Here is a 20,088-nt window from a genome sequence, read left to right on the forward strand (position 1 = left end):
CAGTTATTTAACTATTCATAATATGTTGTAGGGGAGCTCTGGTAGCATAGTGGCTAAGACACTTGCCTACTAACCAGATGGCTGGTGGTTCAAACCCACCAGCCACTCCTCGGAAGGAAGGTTGGGCAATTCTACTTCCGTAGTGATACTGCCTCGGAAACCCAAGGAGGGGTCACTATGAGTCGGGTTTGACTCGACGGCACGTAACAACAAACATAATATGTTGTAGCTCTTTTAACACAATTTTAAGATCCAAATCAAAGCTATTGTGATAGTGATAGTGATTCACTATTATCATCACAGCTATTTTCATAAATATCCCTCAACTCTACAAAACTGTTCATAATTCTTTAAAGCAAGATCAGTATACTTTCTCTGTAAAGGGCCAGATAGTAAATGTTTTAGGCTATGTGGGCCCCTTAGCTTCTCTGTGGCATGTTCTCTATTTCCTTTAACAACTCTAAAACTTGGGGGGAGGGGAGGGTGACTTAGCTCTGCTGTAGTTTGCTATCCCCCTAATTTAAAAAATAGAAGTCACTTACCTCTACATTACTCAAGCATTAATAAAATGTAAACTTCACATTTTGCAGGAAAATAAACCCATGGTTTCCAATTGCTAAAATAAAAGCTCATAAAACCAGCAGAAATGAATCCCATTCAAAGAACAGGACTTCATTCCAGATGTTTTTTAATCACTGGCACTTTCCTATGGCTTATTTCCTTTTTCAATTTGAACTGGATAATTCACAATCATCTTTACTTCTTTATAGGGAGAAAATATCTTCGTGTGGCTAATTTGACATTTGCAAAAATACTGGATACTCTCATGCTAGTAGAGTTAGATACACAGTTACAGGTACATGCAGTTACAAAAACACGGACAAAAGAACTCTGCATTTGATGTATAAATTCCACATTAATGCTCTCAACTGCCCAGGAGGCGTCAGTGAAAATCATCTATAAGGTACAGAAGATAGTCCTACAGAAATTTAAATTTGTTTTAATCATAAGTAGTTGTTACATATGACAAATGTATAAATGATAAATTACAAATGATAAATCAAATATATGATTTAAATATGAATTGAATTATATGAATATTAATTAATGTGAAATCACGGTCTAGTTTGGGTTTTGATGCACATAACCTGGAACTGAGGAAAGGGATATAGCAGAGAATTCAACGAACCTTAGTTTGGACTCTGATTACAGAAAAAAAACAGATCTGTTTATAAGATTATTTGATCTATAACATGGTGCTATAGCTCAGTACCAACAACCAAAACTACGAAAAGTCTTCAATATCTGTGTGCTGTGGATTTTCTTTTCTCACCACAAATAGTGTTAATGAAGAGATTGTGGCAAACAAAAGGACAGTTGTGAACTTACCCAAACACCATGAACAAGTTGGACCACTCTGAATTACGATCAAATGGCATTTTACAAAAACATTTACAAATTCTAAAACTAAGGAAGTTGAAAACTTTGGTATCACTAAAAGGAAAGTTCAATCAGTGGTGTCACTAGAGGGATGGGGGGCTGCAGACAGCACCAGGTGACACCAAAATGACTGCCTATCAAATTTTTGCATTGTTTCAACAGAAATTTATTATTTTAATAAAAATATCCCTGCAGTTAGTTATAACAACAAAATTTTTTGTAAGCCCAGCTTACATGTATCAACAATATACCTGCAAGGCTAAAACTCTATACCAATATACTTTTTGAACTTTCTAACGTGCTCCAGTCAGATCTGTCATTATGACCAATTACAATGATGCTTTGAATCATGCTACAGGTACATGCTATTTTCATTGCTGCTGGTGTTTTTATGGTTGCTGATTTTGTTAACTTTTCTAGTGATTTAGCTACAATATTGTGGTAATCTGTATCTGTGAACCTATACTGATAACTTTTTTGAGAATGAAGTAGTAAAGAGAAAAATCAAAAAGGCTTCCCCTGAGTGACTAATAATGTTGTAACTCAAGTAAAAACATTTTACAAAACAATTTTGTTGTTAAACCAAACAAATAAAACCAAACTCACTGCCATCGAGTTGATTCCAACTCATAGCAATCCCCTTGGGTTTCCAAGGCAGTAAATCTGTATGGAATTAGATTGCCCAGTCTTCCTTCCTGTTGGGAGCTCTGGTGGCATAGTGCCTAAGGGCATGTGACTGCTAACCAGAAGGCTGGCAGTTCAAACCCACCAGCCACCCCTCGGATAGAAGGTTGGGGAATCTACTTCTGTAGTGATACCACCTCAGAAACCCATGGAGGGGTTGCTATGAGTTGGGTCCAACTCGAGGGCAGTAATCATCATCATCATCAGTCTTCCTTCCACGGAATAGCTGGTGAGTTTGAACCGCCAATCCTCTGGTTAGCAGTCAAATGCCTTAGGCATTATGCTACCAGAGCATCTTAATTTTGTTGTTAGTATTCATATAATTGAAGAGATAATACATTTAAGCAATTTACAATTCTATTTATCAATATTATTCTATGATCAAAATTGATAATAAACAATATTAAGGATTCTGTATGGTCTGAGACGGGAGGAGGTCCATGGTGGAGGTGGGGACACCAGGCATTACTGCATTGAGTGACACCAACCTTAATGATACCACTGAGTTCAATTGCACCAGCAAGCCCATACCTAGTTTTTGAATCAAAAAAATTAAAGTTTCCAGTGCAAAAACATTATCTTGATAAATAGCCATGACACAGAAATCACACAAAATACTTAAAGACTATAAAATGAATATCTGGAAAATATGTTTTAGTGTAGAAAAGGTTATTTTGGGGTAGGAAATAAAAGGATATTTTGGGGTTTTCTTTACTGATTTAATTGTGAGTTGTGGTACTAGTGAGTCTGGGTATTATGGGTTTAAATACTCTCTGTTTGCAAACAGACCAAACACATTTATAGCTCATCACGTTTTTTCTTAAATAGCCACTTTGGGTGTTGCGATACATAGTCTGCAGCCTGAAGGACAAGGTACATAAATTCTTCTACATCGAAAGAGTAGTTGGTAAACTTTGGGTGCTCTCCCAGAGTTGGGTGGTGGCCCTGCAAAAAAGCAAACCAAACACAAATCTGTATGTAACTGAGAAAGAACATTGTTTCCTGTACAGGAAGAAAATCATTTTTCTTTGGCCAAGCAAGTATTTTAATTTTCGCTTTATGTCAAAAGTTAACAAAGTGTTTCTATAAATCACCAGGTAATAAATATTTTCAGCTTTGCAAACCACATGCTCTCTGTTGCACCTACCCAACTCTGCTGTAGTGGTGCAAAAGCAGCCACAGATAATCCATTAAAAAGAAAAAGAGTGTGGCTGCGTTCCAATAAAACTTTATTTACAAAAAGAAGCAGTGGGTTGGATTTGGCCCACAGGGCTGTTTGCTGATCCTTGCTGTATATAATTTAGCAGATCTTTATCAGCCCAAATTTCACAAAGTTGTTATATTGACATTGAAGACACAGAGTTATTCATTATCCTTTTCCCCTAAGTTGTTAATATATAATACAACAAACTCACTGGTACAAAGAAGAACAGTTTATCTTTGGATTAAAATTCAATCATTTTTTTTCATATTAATAATTAGATTCTTTTTAAACGAATTAAAAAGTAAAACAAGGTAAGTTTTGTGATTGCACTTTACCTTATCTTGAGGAAAAACTTTGTTCTTCCTTCGCCAAGTGATGTAGTGGACACCTCTCAATCTTGCCAAGTCTAAATAACAGCGTTCATCTTCACAGTTGTACCTAAAGACACAGGGTGTATACACCAGAGTTTTTTCGTAATCAACAGTTCTGGGAAACAATGCACTCACCAAATTTCTTTATGCAAAAGGTTTCGTAAACACCAAAGACTGAAGGACATTATTTTTAAAATCTCCTCAGAACTAGATTACCTTAACTTTTTAAAAACAGAGCAGGATCAAGGAATGGAGAAGGCTGGCTTTATCAATAGAGTCCACTGTCCATGAATGTCGTTCTCTTATGCAAAACCTGTGAAAGCTGGAATCTGTGTAAGGCTGAAAGTAGTCAGGGAATGAAAACTCAAACATTTTCCACTAACACAAGTGATAGAAAAGTGGTAAGACTGCACCCTGTCAAAAGCAGAAAACTAGTGAGACAAAGAAAAAGGAGGCCGTTCCATCGAGTTCCGGCTCTCACAGATTTCACTGTAATACCATCTCTTACAGATAAGGTCCTTGTGTGGCACAAACAGCTAGCACTCGGCTAGTAAGCAAAAGGATGGCAACTACAAACCTACCCAGCAGCACTGCAGAAGAGGAAGCCTGGGCATCTGCTTCCTGAAAGTTTACAGTCAAGAAAACTCAATGGAGCAGTTCTAGTCTCTCACACATAGGGTTGCCATGAGTCAGAATTGACTCCATGGCCCAAAACAACTACTCTTACAGATACAGAGGTGGACTTAAGGTAGGAAACCCATTCAACATCACATAGCTAGGGAGTGAAGGAAGCAAAAATAAAATCTAGGCCAGCTGGACTCCAATGTCTGAGCTTTCTCGATTTCTTTTTTTTTTTTTCTCTCTCTCTCTGAGAAAGGAAGAATTGAGGAAGAATTCACAATTGTCTATAAGATATATATATATATAGAGAGAGAGAGAGAGAGAGAATGAGTGAGCAAGAGAGCCTTGATGGTGCAATAGTTAAGCACTTGGCTGCTAACCTAAAGACTGGTGGTTCAAAGCCACAGCAGCTCCATAGGACAAAGACTTGGCATTCTGTTCCCCTAAAGATTATAGCCCAGAAAACGCTATGGGGCAATTCTACTCTGTCGTATGGGGTCACTATCAGTTGGAATTGACTTAGTGGCACCTAATAATTATGTACATACACGTAAAATGGTTTTGCTGGAGGTTGGAAGTGCACAACAACTTTTTCTAAACAACTATTGTTAGGGGCTGTTGAGTCAGTTTCGACTCATAGGACCTCATGTGTAACAGAATGAAGCACTGCCTAGTCTTAGGCCATCCTCACAATCATTGCTACAGTAGTCCCCTACTTAAACACTAAGTAAAATTATTTTATGCAACCATTAAGATCAAGATATTTAGACACACAGTGGGAAAATAAAGTAACAATAATTGTTATTGGTGTGTCCAGAACTAAAGATAGAGCATGAGTAGAATATGAAGGGAGGGAAGGCCACATCTCTGTAAATAGAGGAGGGCCCAGGAAATCACTCACACGTCCAGGGCCACTGTCTCCTTGTATATGACATCAGTGAGCACCAAGCAAAGTAGGTGGCTTATGTGTCAAAGCTAGGTTGCTCATTAGATGTACAAGTCCTCTTTTAGGGTACTCATTACACTAAGTGCAGGGAGATGCTCACAGCTTACAGTTTGAGAGGCACACGGAATGAGCTCAGAATACGGAGGCTACAGAGTCACATCTTTTCATATTATGTTGGGTGGGGCAAGGAGGAAGGGGTGGTTTGTTTGCTAAGTGCCATGCAAGCTGCAGACTTATTTGTTTATAACTTTTCATTGTGTTTTGAGTGATAGTTTACAGAGCAAATTGGTTTTCCATTCAAATACTCATACACATTTTGTTTCACAAGCTGCAGACTTTAAATTGTTAGCATGGACTCTTTTTTTTTTTTTTCCCCTAGATGCCTAAAGAGTGTGACTTCCCTGTAATGATTAAATATTGAGCCTTTTGACACTCTGAATGAAAGGCTCAACATGAATAAAGAGTTTTATTAGCAGCCTTCATGCAAAACCACCACCAAACACTCACAGTTCGAATACAGCAGCCCAGTCTGGAAGGAAAAGTAAATGTGTAAGACCAGCTCCATGCATTCCAATAAATACGTCCGTGTTGTGTGTTATCCTTAGCTGATCTAAAAATCCAAGTTCCCTGTGAACATACAGAACAACACAAGACAGACAAGAAAAAGAGAAAAAGTATGGAGTTAGCCCATGAGTCGTAGAGAGAATATTTCTGTACTTAAGTCACATTACACCTTTATGACTTTTTGCCACTTTCAAGCCTATGTTATTAATTACTTAATAATTAAAACCTTTTCTAAGTCAATTCATTTTTTTTAACGATTTCTTTATTTTGTTATAGTTGTTGTTAAGAACACACAACAGAACATACACCAATTCAACACTTTCTACATGTACATTTCCGTGACGCTGGTGACATTCTTCAAGTCGTATACCCATACTAACTCTCCTTTTCCAAATTGTTCCTCCCAGTTGCTGTTGTCAATGTGATCCCATACAGATAGTTCTTTACAAGAGCACAATGCTGAGGGAAGACATTCCTTACTAATGAAACTAAACCACTGTTTAGCTTGAAGAAGATTTCAGGAGATATTTTTGGGTTAAAGTTCAAAAATTATCTCCAGGCAATAATTTCAGGAGTTCCTCTGGGCTCCAAGGCTCCAAAAAGTCTGGAGACCAGGAGAATTGGAAATTCTGTTCTGTATTTCACCCCCCCCCCTTTTGATTAGGATTCTTCTACAGAATCCTCGACGAAAATGTTCAGTAATGATGTCAGCTCACCTTTTTAAGTAAAGTTAAATACATTTAATTTAAAAGAAAATTTTAACAGCCATTTTAAATGGAAAATCAGTAACATATATCATAAATAAAACTGTAAAAAGAGATGTAATAAAAAATAAAAAGTAATTTTCAAATTAAGGTAGAGCTCTCAGCCTGAGGCTTGCTCTCTCTTTGTAAAAAAGGGATATTAAATTAGCAAGCATTAAAGAGATGCTTTGATATATCAATACCAAACTAAAAACTATTTCCTTGAGATAACAAAAGAATTTTTTAAAAAATAAAATTACTTCTCATTTGATTTGTTATTCAATGCCATCAGGGCACACCTAAAATTATCTCCGACACCACCAGGGCATTTCCCTGCCTTCAGAACACTGTTCTTGTTGAGTACGATAGAGTCAATTCCATCTCTTAGTGACCCTATAGGACAGAGCAGAACTGCTTCATGGGCTTTTGTAGGCTGTAATATTTACAGGAACAGGTTGCCTGGTCTTATCTCCCACAGAGAAAGAAATGCTGGAGTAAGGATAACACTCTAAGTAAACATATTGGAATCAGAGTTCCCAATCTTATTTCACCCAAAGTAAAGAAAAGTAAGCAATCAAGATTATGTTGGATCTAAGAAGGAGAGGTTAATTGTCTTCAAATCAGGTTGTTGTTGTTGTTGTTAATGTGCCATCGAGTCAAACCCGACTCATAGCAACCCCTCCTTGGGTTTCTGAGGCAGTATCACTACGGAAGTAGAATTGCCCAACCTTCCTTCCGAGGAGTGGCTGGTGGGTTTGAACTGCCAGCCGTCTGGTTAGCAGGCAAGTGGTTAGTAGGCCACTATGCTACCAGAGCTCCCTTCAAATCAGGTACTTCTCTTTAAAGAGCTTCCTTTCCCAACATAACAAAAACTCCACATAGGAAAAAGAAGACAACATTGAATGCCTGTGTCTTGTACCAGGCAAATGTGACTCAGGGTCCCAGAAATAAGAACTGATGCCAAAATAAGGATGGTCTTTTGAATGTACCCCCGGAGGAGCCAAGTGTGAGATAACACCTGTGAATCAGTGCTCACCAATCTCCACACTAGCATGTTACTAATGTTTCCGTCAGATTGGCAAAGCATGAGTTTATTGTTATTCTTCATCTGGGAAGCTCCTACCAGTTGCTATTGAGTTGATTCTGACTCATGACAAGCCCATGCATATCACAGTAGAACTGTGCTCCATAGGGTTTTCAATGGTTGATTTCTTTGGAAGTAGATTGCCAGGCCTTTCTTCCAAGGTGCATCTGGGTAGACTCAAACCTCCAACCTTTTAGTTAGCAGCCAAGCGAGTTTACCACTGGTACCATTCAGGAACTCCAGAAAATTCCTATGTATCCTTAAAACACAGTCAACTGAAACAGCTTCAGAGGTACCCTCTTAACTCTTTCAGTCGGATGGCCAGCCCCCTGCTTGGCTCCCACACTTCTTTATACAGCACTGAGGGGTAGTTCTTACTGCAGAGCATAATTTATAAAATGGGAATACCTTTGTCAACCTCACAGGACTGTTGACAGAGTGAAATGAGATAAAGCAAGTAAAACAGAATGGTAAGTCTCAATAAATGGAAGTTGTTTTTATGAATGTTATTCATGTGTTCTCAGTGTCTGAGATCCTGAGACAAGAGCCTACCATGCTCATCTTTGGATTCCAACTGCTAAGCCTGGGGCCCAACTTGTGGTCAATGCCCAATAAAGATGTGCTGTATAAATGAACTAAGGTGTAATGAGTGTGGTACAAATTCTATGCTTATGTTCTCAGCCATATCTTTAGTATTATCTGTATTAGACACTCATATACTGGTATACGAATGTGTTTTTTTTTAAGCACAAAAAGAAACTGTTCACAGTGTTAAATTTGGAAGGCAGGACTGTGACTATTGGTGGGTGAAGAAAACCCACTATCGTCATCAATTCTGACTCATAGCAACCCTATGTGACAGTAGAACTTCCCCGTAGGGTTTCCAAGGCTATAAATCTTTATGGAACCAGACTGCCACACCTTTCTCTCGTGGAGTGGCTTGTGGGTTTGAACTGCTGGCCTTTCAGTCAGCAGTTGAAAGCTTTAACCATTGTACCACTAGGGCTCCTTAAAACTGAGAATTGTATATAAATTCAGATTGAGTATATTATTCCATATAGGAATTCTTAGGCATACTAACATTTGAGAAGCGCTGAGCTAGACTTGAAGAAGAAACAAAAAGAAATTCTATATGCAGGTATTTGAGTGTTCAAACCAGTCTACTTTTAAAAGAACTATCAACTGGTGGGCAAAGGGAGGGAACGGATAAAAGATTTCACTTTTCTTTTCAAGCTTTTCTATACTGCTTGACTTTTCAACCAGAAGCATGTACTACTTTTCACCATTATTGTTTTTAAGCCAATGTCACTTATATGGGCAGTAATTTTCGTTATATTTTGTCTAAGGCTTTTATTTGTGTCAGAATTCAACAGGAAATGTAACTGCTTAAAAGACTAAACATCCCACATTATTCTATGCCCTTCAAATGTTCATATATAAAGCCTTTCAGATTAGTTGCTAACTTTTAAAAATTCATAAATTTCAAAAAAAAAAAAAATCTAATTCATCACTTTTCTTGAAAAAATGGGAAGGTTCCAACATCAGAACCTGGAACTCTCAATAGCAACTACACCTGTGCCTGGGATCCTCTCCTGCCCGCTAACCACCATTAGCACGTTTGTCCCCTTGGGTCTATAAAGTGCCAAGAGCTTTCATTCTACCATTGCTTTCTATTCCCCAAACTCATCCAAGCAAAAGATAACAGCATCTTTCAGAGAGCTGGCTATGTACTTACTTATACTTGTAATCCACAACCTGGACTTCAAACGTGGACACTGTTTTCAATGCATTTACAAGCTGGGGGAAAAAAAAGAGAAACATTCAGAATTTCTTTTCCTTCTTTCTCTTCTGTTTTAATTTCCCTTATGAATCCAAATAAAAAATTTCTTACTTTCCATGTAAAATATTTTTTGAGGTAATTAAAATCCTCAGGTCTATCATTTCAATCTCTAATTGAGTTCAAATCTAGGCTCTACCCCCTGGATGCATTACTTTACCCCACACTGAGTTGTTATGAGCCTGGAAGGAGAAAGTTCATGGAAGCAAAGTACCCAGCCTAGAAGCACAACGCGAGCTGTTGTCACTACCGTTTGCTACTCATTCTGTCAACTTTCAACATCTATTTATTGAGCATGGATGATATACCAGACATTCTGTTAGAGCTTTCTTCCCACCTGTTATCTCATTCAGACAAATCACTGGCCTCTGGACCACAGCCTCTGAAAATACTAAATTCTTAGCAGAAAAACACTTTCAGTAGTTCTACACAGAAAAAAGAAAAAATATATATATAATTTTAACAAACAACCAAGTGTAGTTAATCTATGACAAAATACATTGTCATGGCTGTCTATGTCCCTCGCAGTTGGGTCAGCTTAACCTGACTCTGTGGATCTCTGTTATTGCATGTCGTTGAGTTGGTTCTGACTCATACTGACCCCATGGGACAGGACAGAACTGCCCCATAGGGTTTTCTTGGCTGCAATCTTTACAGAAATAGATCACCAGGTCTTTCTCCTGTGGAGCTTCTTGGTGGGTTTGAACTATCAACCTTTCTGTTAGTAGCCAAGTGCTTAACTGTTGCACCACCAGAGATTTTTGCCATTCAGTAATTTCTGCACTTGTACCATTGCCCTGTGGCATACACTACATTACAATAGCAACATCAACAATTATAACAATTGTACACTTAGATTATGCCTGACACTTCTAAGTGCTTTAAGTATTCTTCATCTAATCCTCATAAAAACCACACTAAGTAAGCATTATTATGCCCATTTTATAAATGAGAAAACTGAGGATTTGAAAAGTTAAATAATTTTTTCAGGATCTGCCAAACAGCAAGTAGCAGAGCCAAAATCAAATCTTGGTTGTCTGATGCCAGAGTCTATGTTCTTATCCACTGTACTCTACTCTCCCACTTATAAAAAGCAATAAAACCAAACCAAAGCCACTGTCACTGAGGTGATTCTGACTCAAAGCAACTCCCTTTGGGTTTCCAAGGCTGTAAATCTTTACAAAAGCACACTGCTTCATCTTTTTTCCGTGAAGTGGCTAGTGAGTTCGAACCAATGACCTTTTGGTTAGCAGACAAATGCCTTCACCACCACAACACCAGAGCTCCTAATAAAGCATTAGGCAATGACCACAACCCAACTCCTACACCACTGCTAAACACACACACACACACAGAATCATTAAATGGACGTCTCTCTCTCTGGGCAATCCCTGTACTTCCATGAATATAGTGCTTATATCACAGTTGAAGGAGTGAGACTAGAATAGAATTCCATTTTCCAGGAGAGAACTAACCAGATGGCATTGCCCTGGTTCTTTTTATGAGATGGGCCCACATGAAAGGCAACAAGTGCCCCTGGGAGTCCCATGACAAGTATGTTCTTTGTTATGATTTCCAGTCACACCAGAGAGGTTGCCGTATCCCTCCCAACATGACAGTTCAAACCCTAAGGTGGGGCAGGATTCTTCCAACCTCCATTTAATTAAAGCGTCTAGGTTTTATTATCTCTTCTTCATTTATTACATCAGCATCAAAGGTGATCTCTTCACTGCCTGACAGCTGCCTCTTCAAGTGATAAGTATGCCTCCAGAGAAAAGCAGCCAGTTGGGGGCTCTCTTGCCTGGAGTTGGGAGCTGAATTACGAAATCCCACCTTTGAGCAATATCTGGACAATCCACATGACTGAATCTGAAAACCTTGATACCTGCACTGCCAATATTGCTGCTACTCCCTTCTACTGGACCTCCTTCCAGTGGCTCGATGCTGTTCCTTAGCCTGCTCCTTCTTGATGGATTAGCAACAAAGAGCCACTCAGCCTCCTCTAAGATCTATTTAAGGAGTCCTGGTAGCACAATGGTTAAGCACTCAGGTGCTAACCAAAAAGTTAACAATGCAAACCCAGCGAGTAGCTCCATGGGAATAAGACCTAGTGAACCGCCTCTGTGAAGATTACAGCAAGAAAACCTTGTGGGGCAGTTCTGCTCTGTCACATCAGCTCACTATGAGTCAGAATCCACTCAAAGGCACACAAACAAGATCTATTTGCTCAAATAAGGAACAGAGTAGTCTGGTTGAGAAAGCAGGCTCAAGACTCATACTCCCTTGATTCAAATCCTCATTCCTCTACTTACTAGCTGGGGGACCTTAAGTATGTCTTTTTCACCTTCTAGCCTCAGTGTTCTAGTCTAGAACTCAGGATAATAATAAAAGTCCTGCCTCGTGAGGTAGGGCTGTTGCAGGACATAATGCGTGGGGAGCATGTAGCAATTTAACTGGCACATAGCGCTCAATATGTGTTACCTATACCAGTATATACTATTCATCTGTCTGCTATAGCCACTTCCCATCCATCAATCCAACTCTATACTAGTTGATGACTTTCTTCTCAGGACTTAAAAAATGAAATGGAATAAAAATTTCCTTAGCCTTCCATCCAGATAGCTTACAATCAGCAGCTTGCCATATGTTCATGTCCTCCATCATCCATGCAGGTCTCAAGAAGTGAAACAAATTATGTATCTTTGGCCACCCTGTTAAGCATCCAAATGAATCTGTGTATAACATTTTATCCCCTACCAAGCTTTTCCCATCTTAATTCTTAACTATTCAAGCTAAAAGCCTAGGAGTCATATTTGACACTCAGTGTCATTCTTGGCCTTACCTAACATAATACTGTACAATTCAACAGTTAGAATGGTAGGCTCTCTCTACAAGACAGATCCTGAATCCATCTATTGTGCCCATGTCTACTACTATCACCACCTTAGTCTAACCTCTCTCACATGAGGCTACTGCAATAGCCCCTAAATAATCTCCTTGCTCCTATTTTTGCAGCCAGAGTGATTAAAAAAAGAAAAGAACATATAGGCAAAAGAGAAGATACTCATGACCACATATAAGTTTAGCAGACGATATTTCTACATACATATTTGTATGTGCTGTAACAATGTCCATATAAATAGAACTAACTGGGGGCAAAGTTCTGATAACTTCTTACCCACACCCAACCACCCTGAGGGAGCGAGTTGTTAGACCTGTGGGCTCGGGACCATGGCTGCAGAGGACAATCAAGCTCAACTGGTATAACACTACACAAAAACAGTGTTCTACATCCTACTGTGGTGAGTAGCAACTGGGATCTTAAAAGCTTGTAAGCAGCCATCTAGATGCAAAAATTGGTCTCTCCTCATCCGGAGCAAAGAAGAATGAAGAAACCAAAAGACGCATAGAAACAATTAGTCCAAGGGACTAGCAGACATGGGAACCTCAGCCTACTTGACTCTGAAACTAGAAGAACTAGATAGTGCTCGGCTACCACTGCCAACCACTCAGAAAGGGATCAGTGCAGGAGATCCTGGATAGAGTGGGAGAACAATGTGGAACAAAACTCAAAATCATAAAAAAGACTAGGCTTACTCGTCTGATAGAGACTGGTGAAACATTCAAGACGATGGCCCCTGGTCACCTTTCGGGCTTGGAATTGAACTCACTCTCGTGGCTTCCAGCCAAACAATAGACAGGCATATAAGATGAACATTGACACCAGGCAGGTACACTCCTTAGAATAATCAACCATGGGAGATCAGAAGGGCAATATTTACACAGGGAAATAGCTCAGAGGGCAGGAATGCATAGGAAAGGACATAAGGAAAAGGGTAACCAGAGAGAGGAGGTGGAAAGAGAACTGTTACATTACAGGGATTGCAATCAATGTCATGAAACAAAATGTGTAGGAACTGTTGTATAGAAAATGAACTTGCTCAGTAAACTTTCACTCAAATCACAATTTAAAAAATAAACAAGAAAATCAGTTCATATCTCTCCCTGTGTATTAGTTTTCTATTTGCTGCTGTAAAGTTATCACATATTACTCTTAAGACAACACAAATGTATTTTCCTGTAGTTCTGTAGAAGTCTGTACAGGTCTCACTGGGCTAAAATCAAGGTGTTGGAAGGGCTGCACTCCTTTCTGGAGGTGGTAGGAGGAAAATCTACTTCCTTATCTTGCGTCTTCTAAAGGCTGCCTGTATCTCTTGTTCATGGCCCCTTCCTCCCTCTTCAAATCCAGCAATGCAGTATCTCTCTGACCCTGCTTTTGTTTCTATCATCACACCTTCCCTCTGACTCTTTTCTGACCTTCTTCCACTTTTAAGAAAATGCTTAACTAAGACTTGATCAATGAAGAGAATCCAGCCAAGAGAAGAGCCTTCCAGGCCAAAGCAAAGATTGTCTGGTGGACTGAGCTTAAGGCCCACTTGTGATGGCCCTGGGTCTACCAGAATAACCCAGGATAATCTCCTCATTTTAAGGTCATTTCCATCCACAACTTTAACTCCCCTTTCACCATGTGATTTAACCTATTCACCATTCCTAGGACTGGAATGTGGCCATCTTTGGGGGCCATTATTCTGCGTAGCACACCCGACTTAAAACTTTGTAGTGGTTTTCCCTCACATTTAATAAAATCCCATCCCTCACCAAGGTCTATGAGGGTGCCATGATGTGATGTCCCTGCACCATGCCCAACCTCTCTGAGCTCTTCTGGTATCACACCCACCTCTTTTGCCATGGTACAGCCACATCAGTGTTCTCTCCATTTCTGGAACACCTAAAGCTCAGTCCACCAAACGACTCTTGTCTCAGCCTGGAATGCTCTTCCTTGGCTGGATTCTTCTCACCATCTGGCTCAGTTCAAGCAGCGGCTCTTCACACCCTGCCCCTTACACCCTCATCCCCAGCCTCTATCACATCACTTGTTTTTTTTTTTTTTTATCAAAGCATTTATCATGAAATTATTTTATTTATTACTTCTTTACTTACTTCTTGTCTATCTCTCTGGAATACAGCTTTTTAAAAAAAAAATGGTCCTTTGACACAGTTGTTAGGCCCTGGCCACAGGCTGGTCCAGTTCCCTTTCTGGAGCAGCAGATTAAGTCCATATCCTACCCACTTCCATTATGGGGTTCTCGCACCCTGGGGCCACAATGTACCTACCCTAATCACCGAACAATTAGGGACAGGTTTTATGACTCAGAACCCATGAAAGTATTCAGATAAGCCAATCCATGGGGAGCCCACAAAACTTAGCTAACCCGCCCTCATATTGCCACACTTCAGTCTATTTCTTAAGCTCTAGTTTGTAACCTTGTCCCTGGCGCAATCCAGTGTGGTCTTCTCTCATTTGGAGTCGTAACAAAGTGTTCTGCCTTTCATCTATTGAGTGTAAAGGAGCCCTGTGGCACAATAGTTAAGTGCTCAGCTGTTAACTAGAATGTTGGTGATTCAAACCCACCAAGTGGCTCCATGGGAGAAAGACCTGGTGGTATGCTCTCATAAAGATTATAGCCAAGAAAATTCTATGGGGTAAGTTGCACTCTGTCACAAAAGGTCTCTCTGAGTCAAAATGGGCTGATCAACACCTAACAACAACAAGGTTTGAGCCAGGTCCAAAAAAGTGGAAATACCAACATCCAAAAAACCTATGTCATTGTTGTTAGGTGCCGTCGAGTCATTTCCAACTCATAGCGACCCTATGCACAGTAGAACAAAACACTGTCCAGTCCTGCTCCAGTTCCATGATCCATGCTATACTTGAGCCCATCGCTGCAGCAACAGTGTCAATCCATCTTGTTGAGGGCCTTCCCCTCTTTCATCAACCCTCCACCTTACTACCAAGCATGACAGCCTTCTCCAGGGAATGGTTCCTTCTGACAATATGACCAAAGTAGACAAGATGAACTCTGGCCATTCTCGCTTCTAGGTAGCATTTCAGCTGCAGTTCCTCCAGGACAGATGTGTTAGTTCTTTTAGCAGTCCATAGTACTTTCAGCATGCTTCCCCAGCACCACAACTCAAAAGCATCAACTCTTCTTCGTTCTTCCTTATTCATTGTCCAGCTCTCACATGCATATAGGTAACTGAAAATATCATAGCTTGTGTCAGGTACACCTTAATCCTCAAGGAGACATCTTTGCTCTTCAGCACTTGAAAGAGGTGTTTGCAGCCAATTTTCCCAGTGCTATATGTCATCTGATGTCCTGACTGCTGCTTCCACTGGCATCAATTGTAGAACCAAGCAATATGAAGTCTCTGACAACTTCAATCTTTTCTCCACTTATCACGATGCTACTTATAGGTCCAGTTGAGAGAATTTTCATTTTCTTTATATTGAGATATAAGCCATACTGCAGACTGCACTCTTCAATCTTCATTAGTAAGTGCCTCAAGTCATCCTCACTTTCAGCAAACAAAGTTGTGCCGTCAGTGTATTGCATGTTGTTAATGATTCTTCCTCCAATTCTGATACCATGTTCTTCATATAATCCAGCTTCATGGATTATCTGCTCAGCATGCAGATTGAACAAGTATGATGAAAGGATACAACAACCCTGACGTCCTCCCTTCTTGATTTTAAACCATGCAGCATCCCCTTGTTCTGTTCAAATGACAGCCTCCTTGTCTGTGTACAGGTTCCTCATGAGTACAATTAAGTGCTCTGGAATTCCCATTCTTCTCAATGCTACCCATAATTTGTTATGATCTACACACTCATACGCTTTTGCATAGTCAATAAAACACAAATATGTTTCTGGTATTCTTTGTTTTGAGTCAAGATCCATCTGACATCAGCAATGATATCCCTCGTTCCACATCCTCTCCTGAAACCAGCTTGTATTTCTTGAAGTTCTCTGTCAATATACTGCTGCAACCATTTTTGAATTATCTTCAGCAAAATTTTACTTGCATGTGATATTAATGGTACTGTTTGATAATTTCTACATTGTGTGGGATCACCTTTCTGTGAAATAGGTACAAATATGGATCTCTTCCAATCAGTTGGCCAGGTAGCTGTCTTCCCAATCTCTTGGCATAGCTGAGTGAGTGCCTTCAACAGGGCACCCATTTGTTGAAACATCTCAATGGGTATTCTGTAAATTCCTGGAGCCTTGTTCTTTGCCAATTCTTTCAGTGTAGCTTTGACTTCTTCCTTCAGTACCATTGGTTCTTGATCATATGCCACCTCCTGAAATAGATGATCACTGACCAGGTTTTCTTGGTACAGTGACTCTGTGCATTCCTTCCATCTTCTTTTGATGCATTGTTCAATATTTTGCCCATAGAATCCTTCAATGACAACACAAGGCTTGAATTTTTTCCTCAGTTCTTTCAGCTTGAGAAATGCTGAGCCTGTTCTTCCCTTTTGGTTTTCTAACTCCAGGTCTTTGCATATTTCATTATAGTAATTGGCTTAGTCCACTCAAGCTGCTCTTTGAAATCTTCTATTCAGCTCTTTTATCTTGGCATTTCTTCAATTTGCATTAGCTACTCTCCATTCAAGGGCAAGTTTCAGAGTCTCTTCTGACATTCATTTTTGTCTTTTCTTCCTTTCTCATCTTTTTAATGACCTCTTGCTTTCTTCATGGATGATGTTCTTGATGTCATCCCGCAATTCTTCTGGTTCTCGGTCACTGGTGTTCAATGTGTCAAATCTATTCTTTAGATGGTCTCTAAATTCAGGAGAGATATATTCCAAATCATATTTTGGCTCTTGTGGACTTGTTTTAATAGTCTTCAACTTCAACTTCAACTTGCATATGAGCAGTTGATGATCTGTTCCACAATCAGCTCCTGGCCTTGTTTTGGCTGAAGATATTGAGCTTTTCCATCGCCTCTTGACACAGATGTAGTCAATCTGATTCTTGTGTACTCTGGTGAAGTCCACAGGTATAGCTGCTGTTTGTATTATTGAAAAAAGGTATTTGCAATGAATAAGTCATTGGTCTTGCAAAATTCTATCATGCAATCTCCAGCATTATTTCTGTCAACAAGGCCAAATTTTCCAATTACCAGTGATTCTTCTTTTTTTCCAACTTTTGCATTCCAGTCACCAGTGATAATTAACACATCTTGATTGCATGTTTGGTCAATTTCTGACTGTAAAAGTTGATAAAAATCTTTAATTTCTTCATCTTTGGCTTTGATGGTTGCTGCATAAATTTGAATAATAGTCATATTAACTGATCTTCTTGTAGGCATATAGATATTATCCTATCACTGACAGCATTGTACTTCAGGACAGATCTTGCAACATCTTTTGTGATGATGAATGCCATGCCATTCCTCTTCAAACTGCCATTCCCAGCACAGTAGATCATATGGTTGTCTGATTCAAAATGGCCTAAACTGGTCCATTTCAGCTCACGACTGCCTAGGATATCAATCTTTATGCGTTACATTTCATTTTTGACAATTTCCAATTTTTCCTAGATTCATACTTCGTACACTCCATGTTCCAATTACTAATGGATGTTTGCAACTGTTTCTCCTCAATTTGAGTCTTGCCACGTCAGCAAATGGAGGTCTCAAAAGATTTACTTTATCCATATCAGTAAGGTTGGTTCTACTCTGATGATGCAGCTCTTTCCCAGTCGTATTTTGAGAGTCCTCCCATCTAAGGTGCATGTCCTCCTGCACTGCATCACTGCATCGTACAATGTTTCTGGGCTATTCATAAAGTTGCACAGTAATGTATCAGAGAGTGTTTCTCTGCTATTCATAAGGTTTTCCCCGGCCAATCCTTTGAGAAGTGAATGGCCTCTTCCTTCTTTCTAGTCTGCAAGCTGTATTGAAACCTGTGTACCATGTGCAACACTGCTGGCATTTCAAACACCGGTGGCACAGCCTCAAGTCTCACAGCACATGCAAACTACCACAGTACAACAAAATGACAGACAAGTTTGGCTCTCTTAGCTATTTGAAACCTCTCTGTTTCCTGCCTCGTAGGGGGTGGGGCCTGTGTTCTTCCCCTTACCTGAGCTCCCTGCCATGCTATAATTATAACATACCTAATATGTTATAATTATAGAACATTATCCTCTCTAGACGGTAAGCTCTAAAAAAGACAGAGGTCTTCCTAAGATGGGAACAATTCCTAAGATGCACAGTAGTTCAATTCCCCAGTATTGCCATAGTCCATCAACCATCTCCCAAAAGATCCTATCACATGTTTGCTGCTAGATGGTCTGGAGGCACAATATATGGCCATCTCTGGTGGTGAAGGCAAGACTGAGAGGTAGTTTTTGTCTCTGCCTTCTCTCTGAGTTGGTGCAGAAGAACATTTATAATAAGGATAAGTTAGTTTGGGCCATGGGTGCTTTGGTGGCATCCACTAAATATTCAAACTTAGTAAATGAACTAAGCAAAGTCCATCAAACTTCTCTGAAAGAAAATAATTTCAAATAAAGCTTTTAAAGTAATGTGGAAAAGTAAAACACATTAGTCATGGGGAGGTAAATTCAATATGAGGATATTAAAAACACATACCAAAAACTAACCTCATTTTGGTTTAGTATTTTCCGGTATTCTGTGCTCCGTGCAAGAATGGTAACTCGAATTTTTCCATCCTGTAATCAAAACGAAAAGGCAAAATACTGCTGTATATGCCTAGACAGAGGAATGAACATCACAGCCTAAAATGTGATTTTCATAGAGAGATGAAACTGAGTGAGGGCACACTGATGAGGTTGCTATTTTAAAGCCTGATTCCTCCATGGTTCTCTTCGGAAATAAAAACATAGCCACTTGAGCCACAGAAGACAAAACCTCTTCTTTACACCGCTTCTGTTTGTTTGGTTGGCTTGAAGAATTTTTTGGTGACTTGAGGTAGGATGGGAATATGTGGCAAGAGAAAGGAAAAGGAAAAGGAGAAAAAATCAAATTCTTCCAATATCCCTTTGCTTATCTTTCACAGGTTGTTGACACCTGATTTCAGACCAGGCGAGGTCAGAAAACATTAACACAAGCAACAAAGTCCTGTGTTTATTTCTTTGTCTGCAAAGATGTTATTGATTTTTATGGGTAGTGAAAAGGCATGTTCACCTCAGAACCTGTAATGCATTCCTTACCCTGGGTCCCTCTTGTGTAATGTTCAGTCTATGTAACACATGCTGGGAAAACGCTCTAAATAATCCAGTATTTTGACAGCCCGATATCTAGAATAAAAGCAACAAGTCATATTACAATGGGTGCTTCTGCCATTTAAAACATTGAGTTTTGTATAAATCAATCAAGAATGAATTCTAGAGTTCCGGTAAGATGGCGGACTAGGCAGAAAGACACCACAGAACCTCTTCAATGAAGAAAAGGGAAACCAATTAACACAGACACAGGAGATAATCCTGGACCCCTGAGCCTTGAAGGGGAGAATATAGAAGTGGACTAAACTCCAACTAGCAGAAGAATTTGCATGAAAATACCAAAAAAGGAGACAGACGGAGCTGTAGTCTGGCAGCGATCCTGAGCGATCCTGACAGCACAGCACAGACAGCTTGGAGATTCCCGAGTGGTGGTAGGACCTAAGAACTAACCTAAAAATCAGCGCTGCTAGCCAGGGACTGCATGGAGGACTGCTCTG

At 39.7% G+C, this 20,088-nt stretch overlaps 1 protein-coding gene across 1 annotated transcript in view; it reads right to left on the reverse strand.

Moving 5' to 3' along the window:
* Positions 1 to 2,922: 2,922 nt before the first annotated feature.
* EOGT (EGF domain specific O-linked N-acetylglucosamine transferase) overlaps positions 2,923 to 20,088 on the reverse strand; it is an 83,485-nt gene continuing 66,319 nt past the window's right edge. The window contains exons 10-15 of the mRNA XM_007946056.2: positions 19,580 to 19,666; positions 19,010 to 19,078; positions 9,393 to 9,454; positions 5,774 to 5,893; positions 3,664 to 3,766; positions 2,923 to 3,069 (exon numbers count right to left, since the gene is read on the reverse strand). Of these exons, the coding sequence (XP_007944247.1) occupies positions 2,923 to 3,069; positions 3,664 to 3,766; positions 5,774 to 5,893; positions 9,393 to 9,454; positions 19,010 to 19,078; positions 19,580 to 19,666 (588 nt within the window). The remainder of the gene's footprint in view (positions 3,070 to 3,663; positions 3,767 to 5,773; positions 5,894 to 9,392; positions 9,455 to 19,009; positions 19,079 to 19,579; positions 19,667 to 20,088) is intronic.

This window comes from Orycteropus afer, unplaced genomic scaffold (genome assembly GCF_000298275.1).
Source record: "Orycteropus afer afer isolate SDZICR_OR568_19922 unplaced genomic scaffold, OryAfe1.0 scaffold00149, whole genome shotgun sequence".
Taxonomy (NCBI): domain Eukaryota; kingdom Metazoa; phylum Chordata; class Mammalia; order Tubulidentata; family Orycteropodidae; genus Orycteropus; species Orycteropus afer.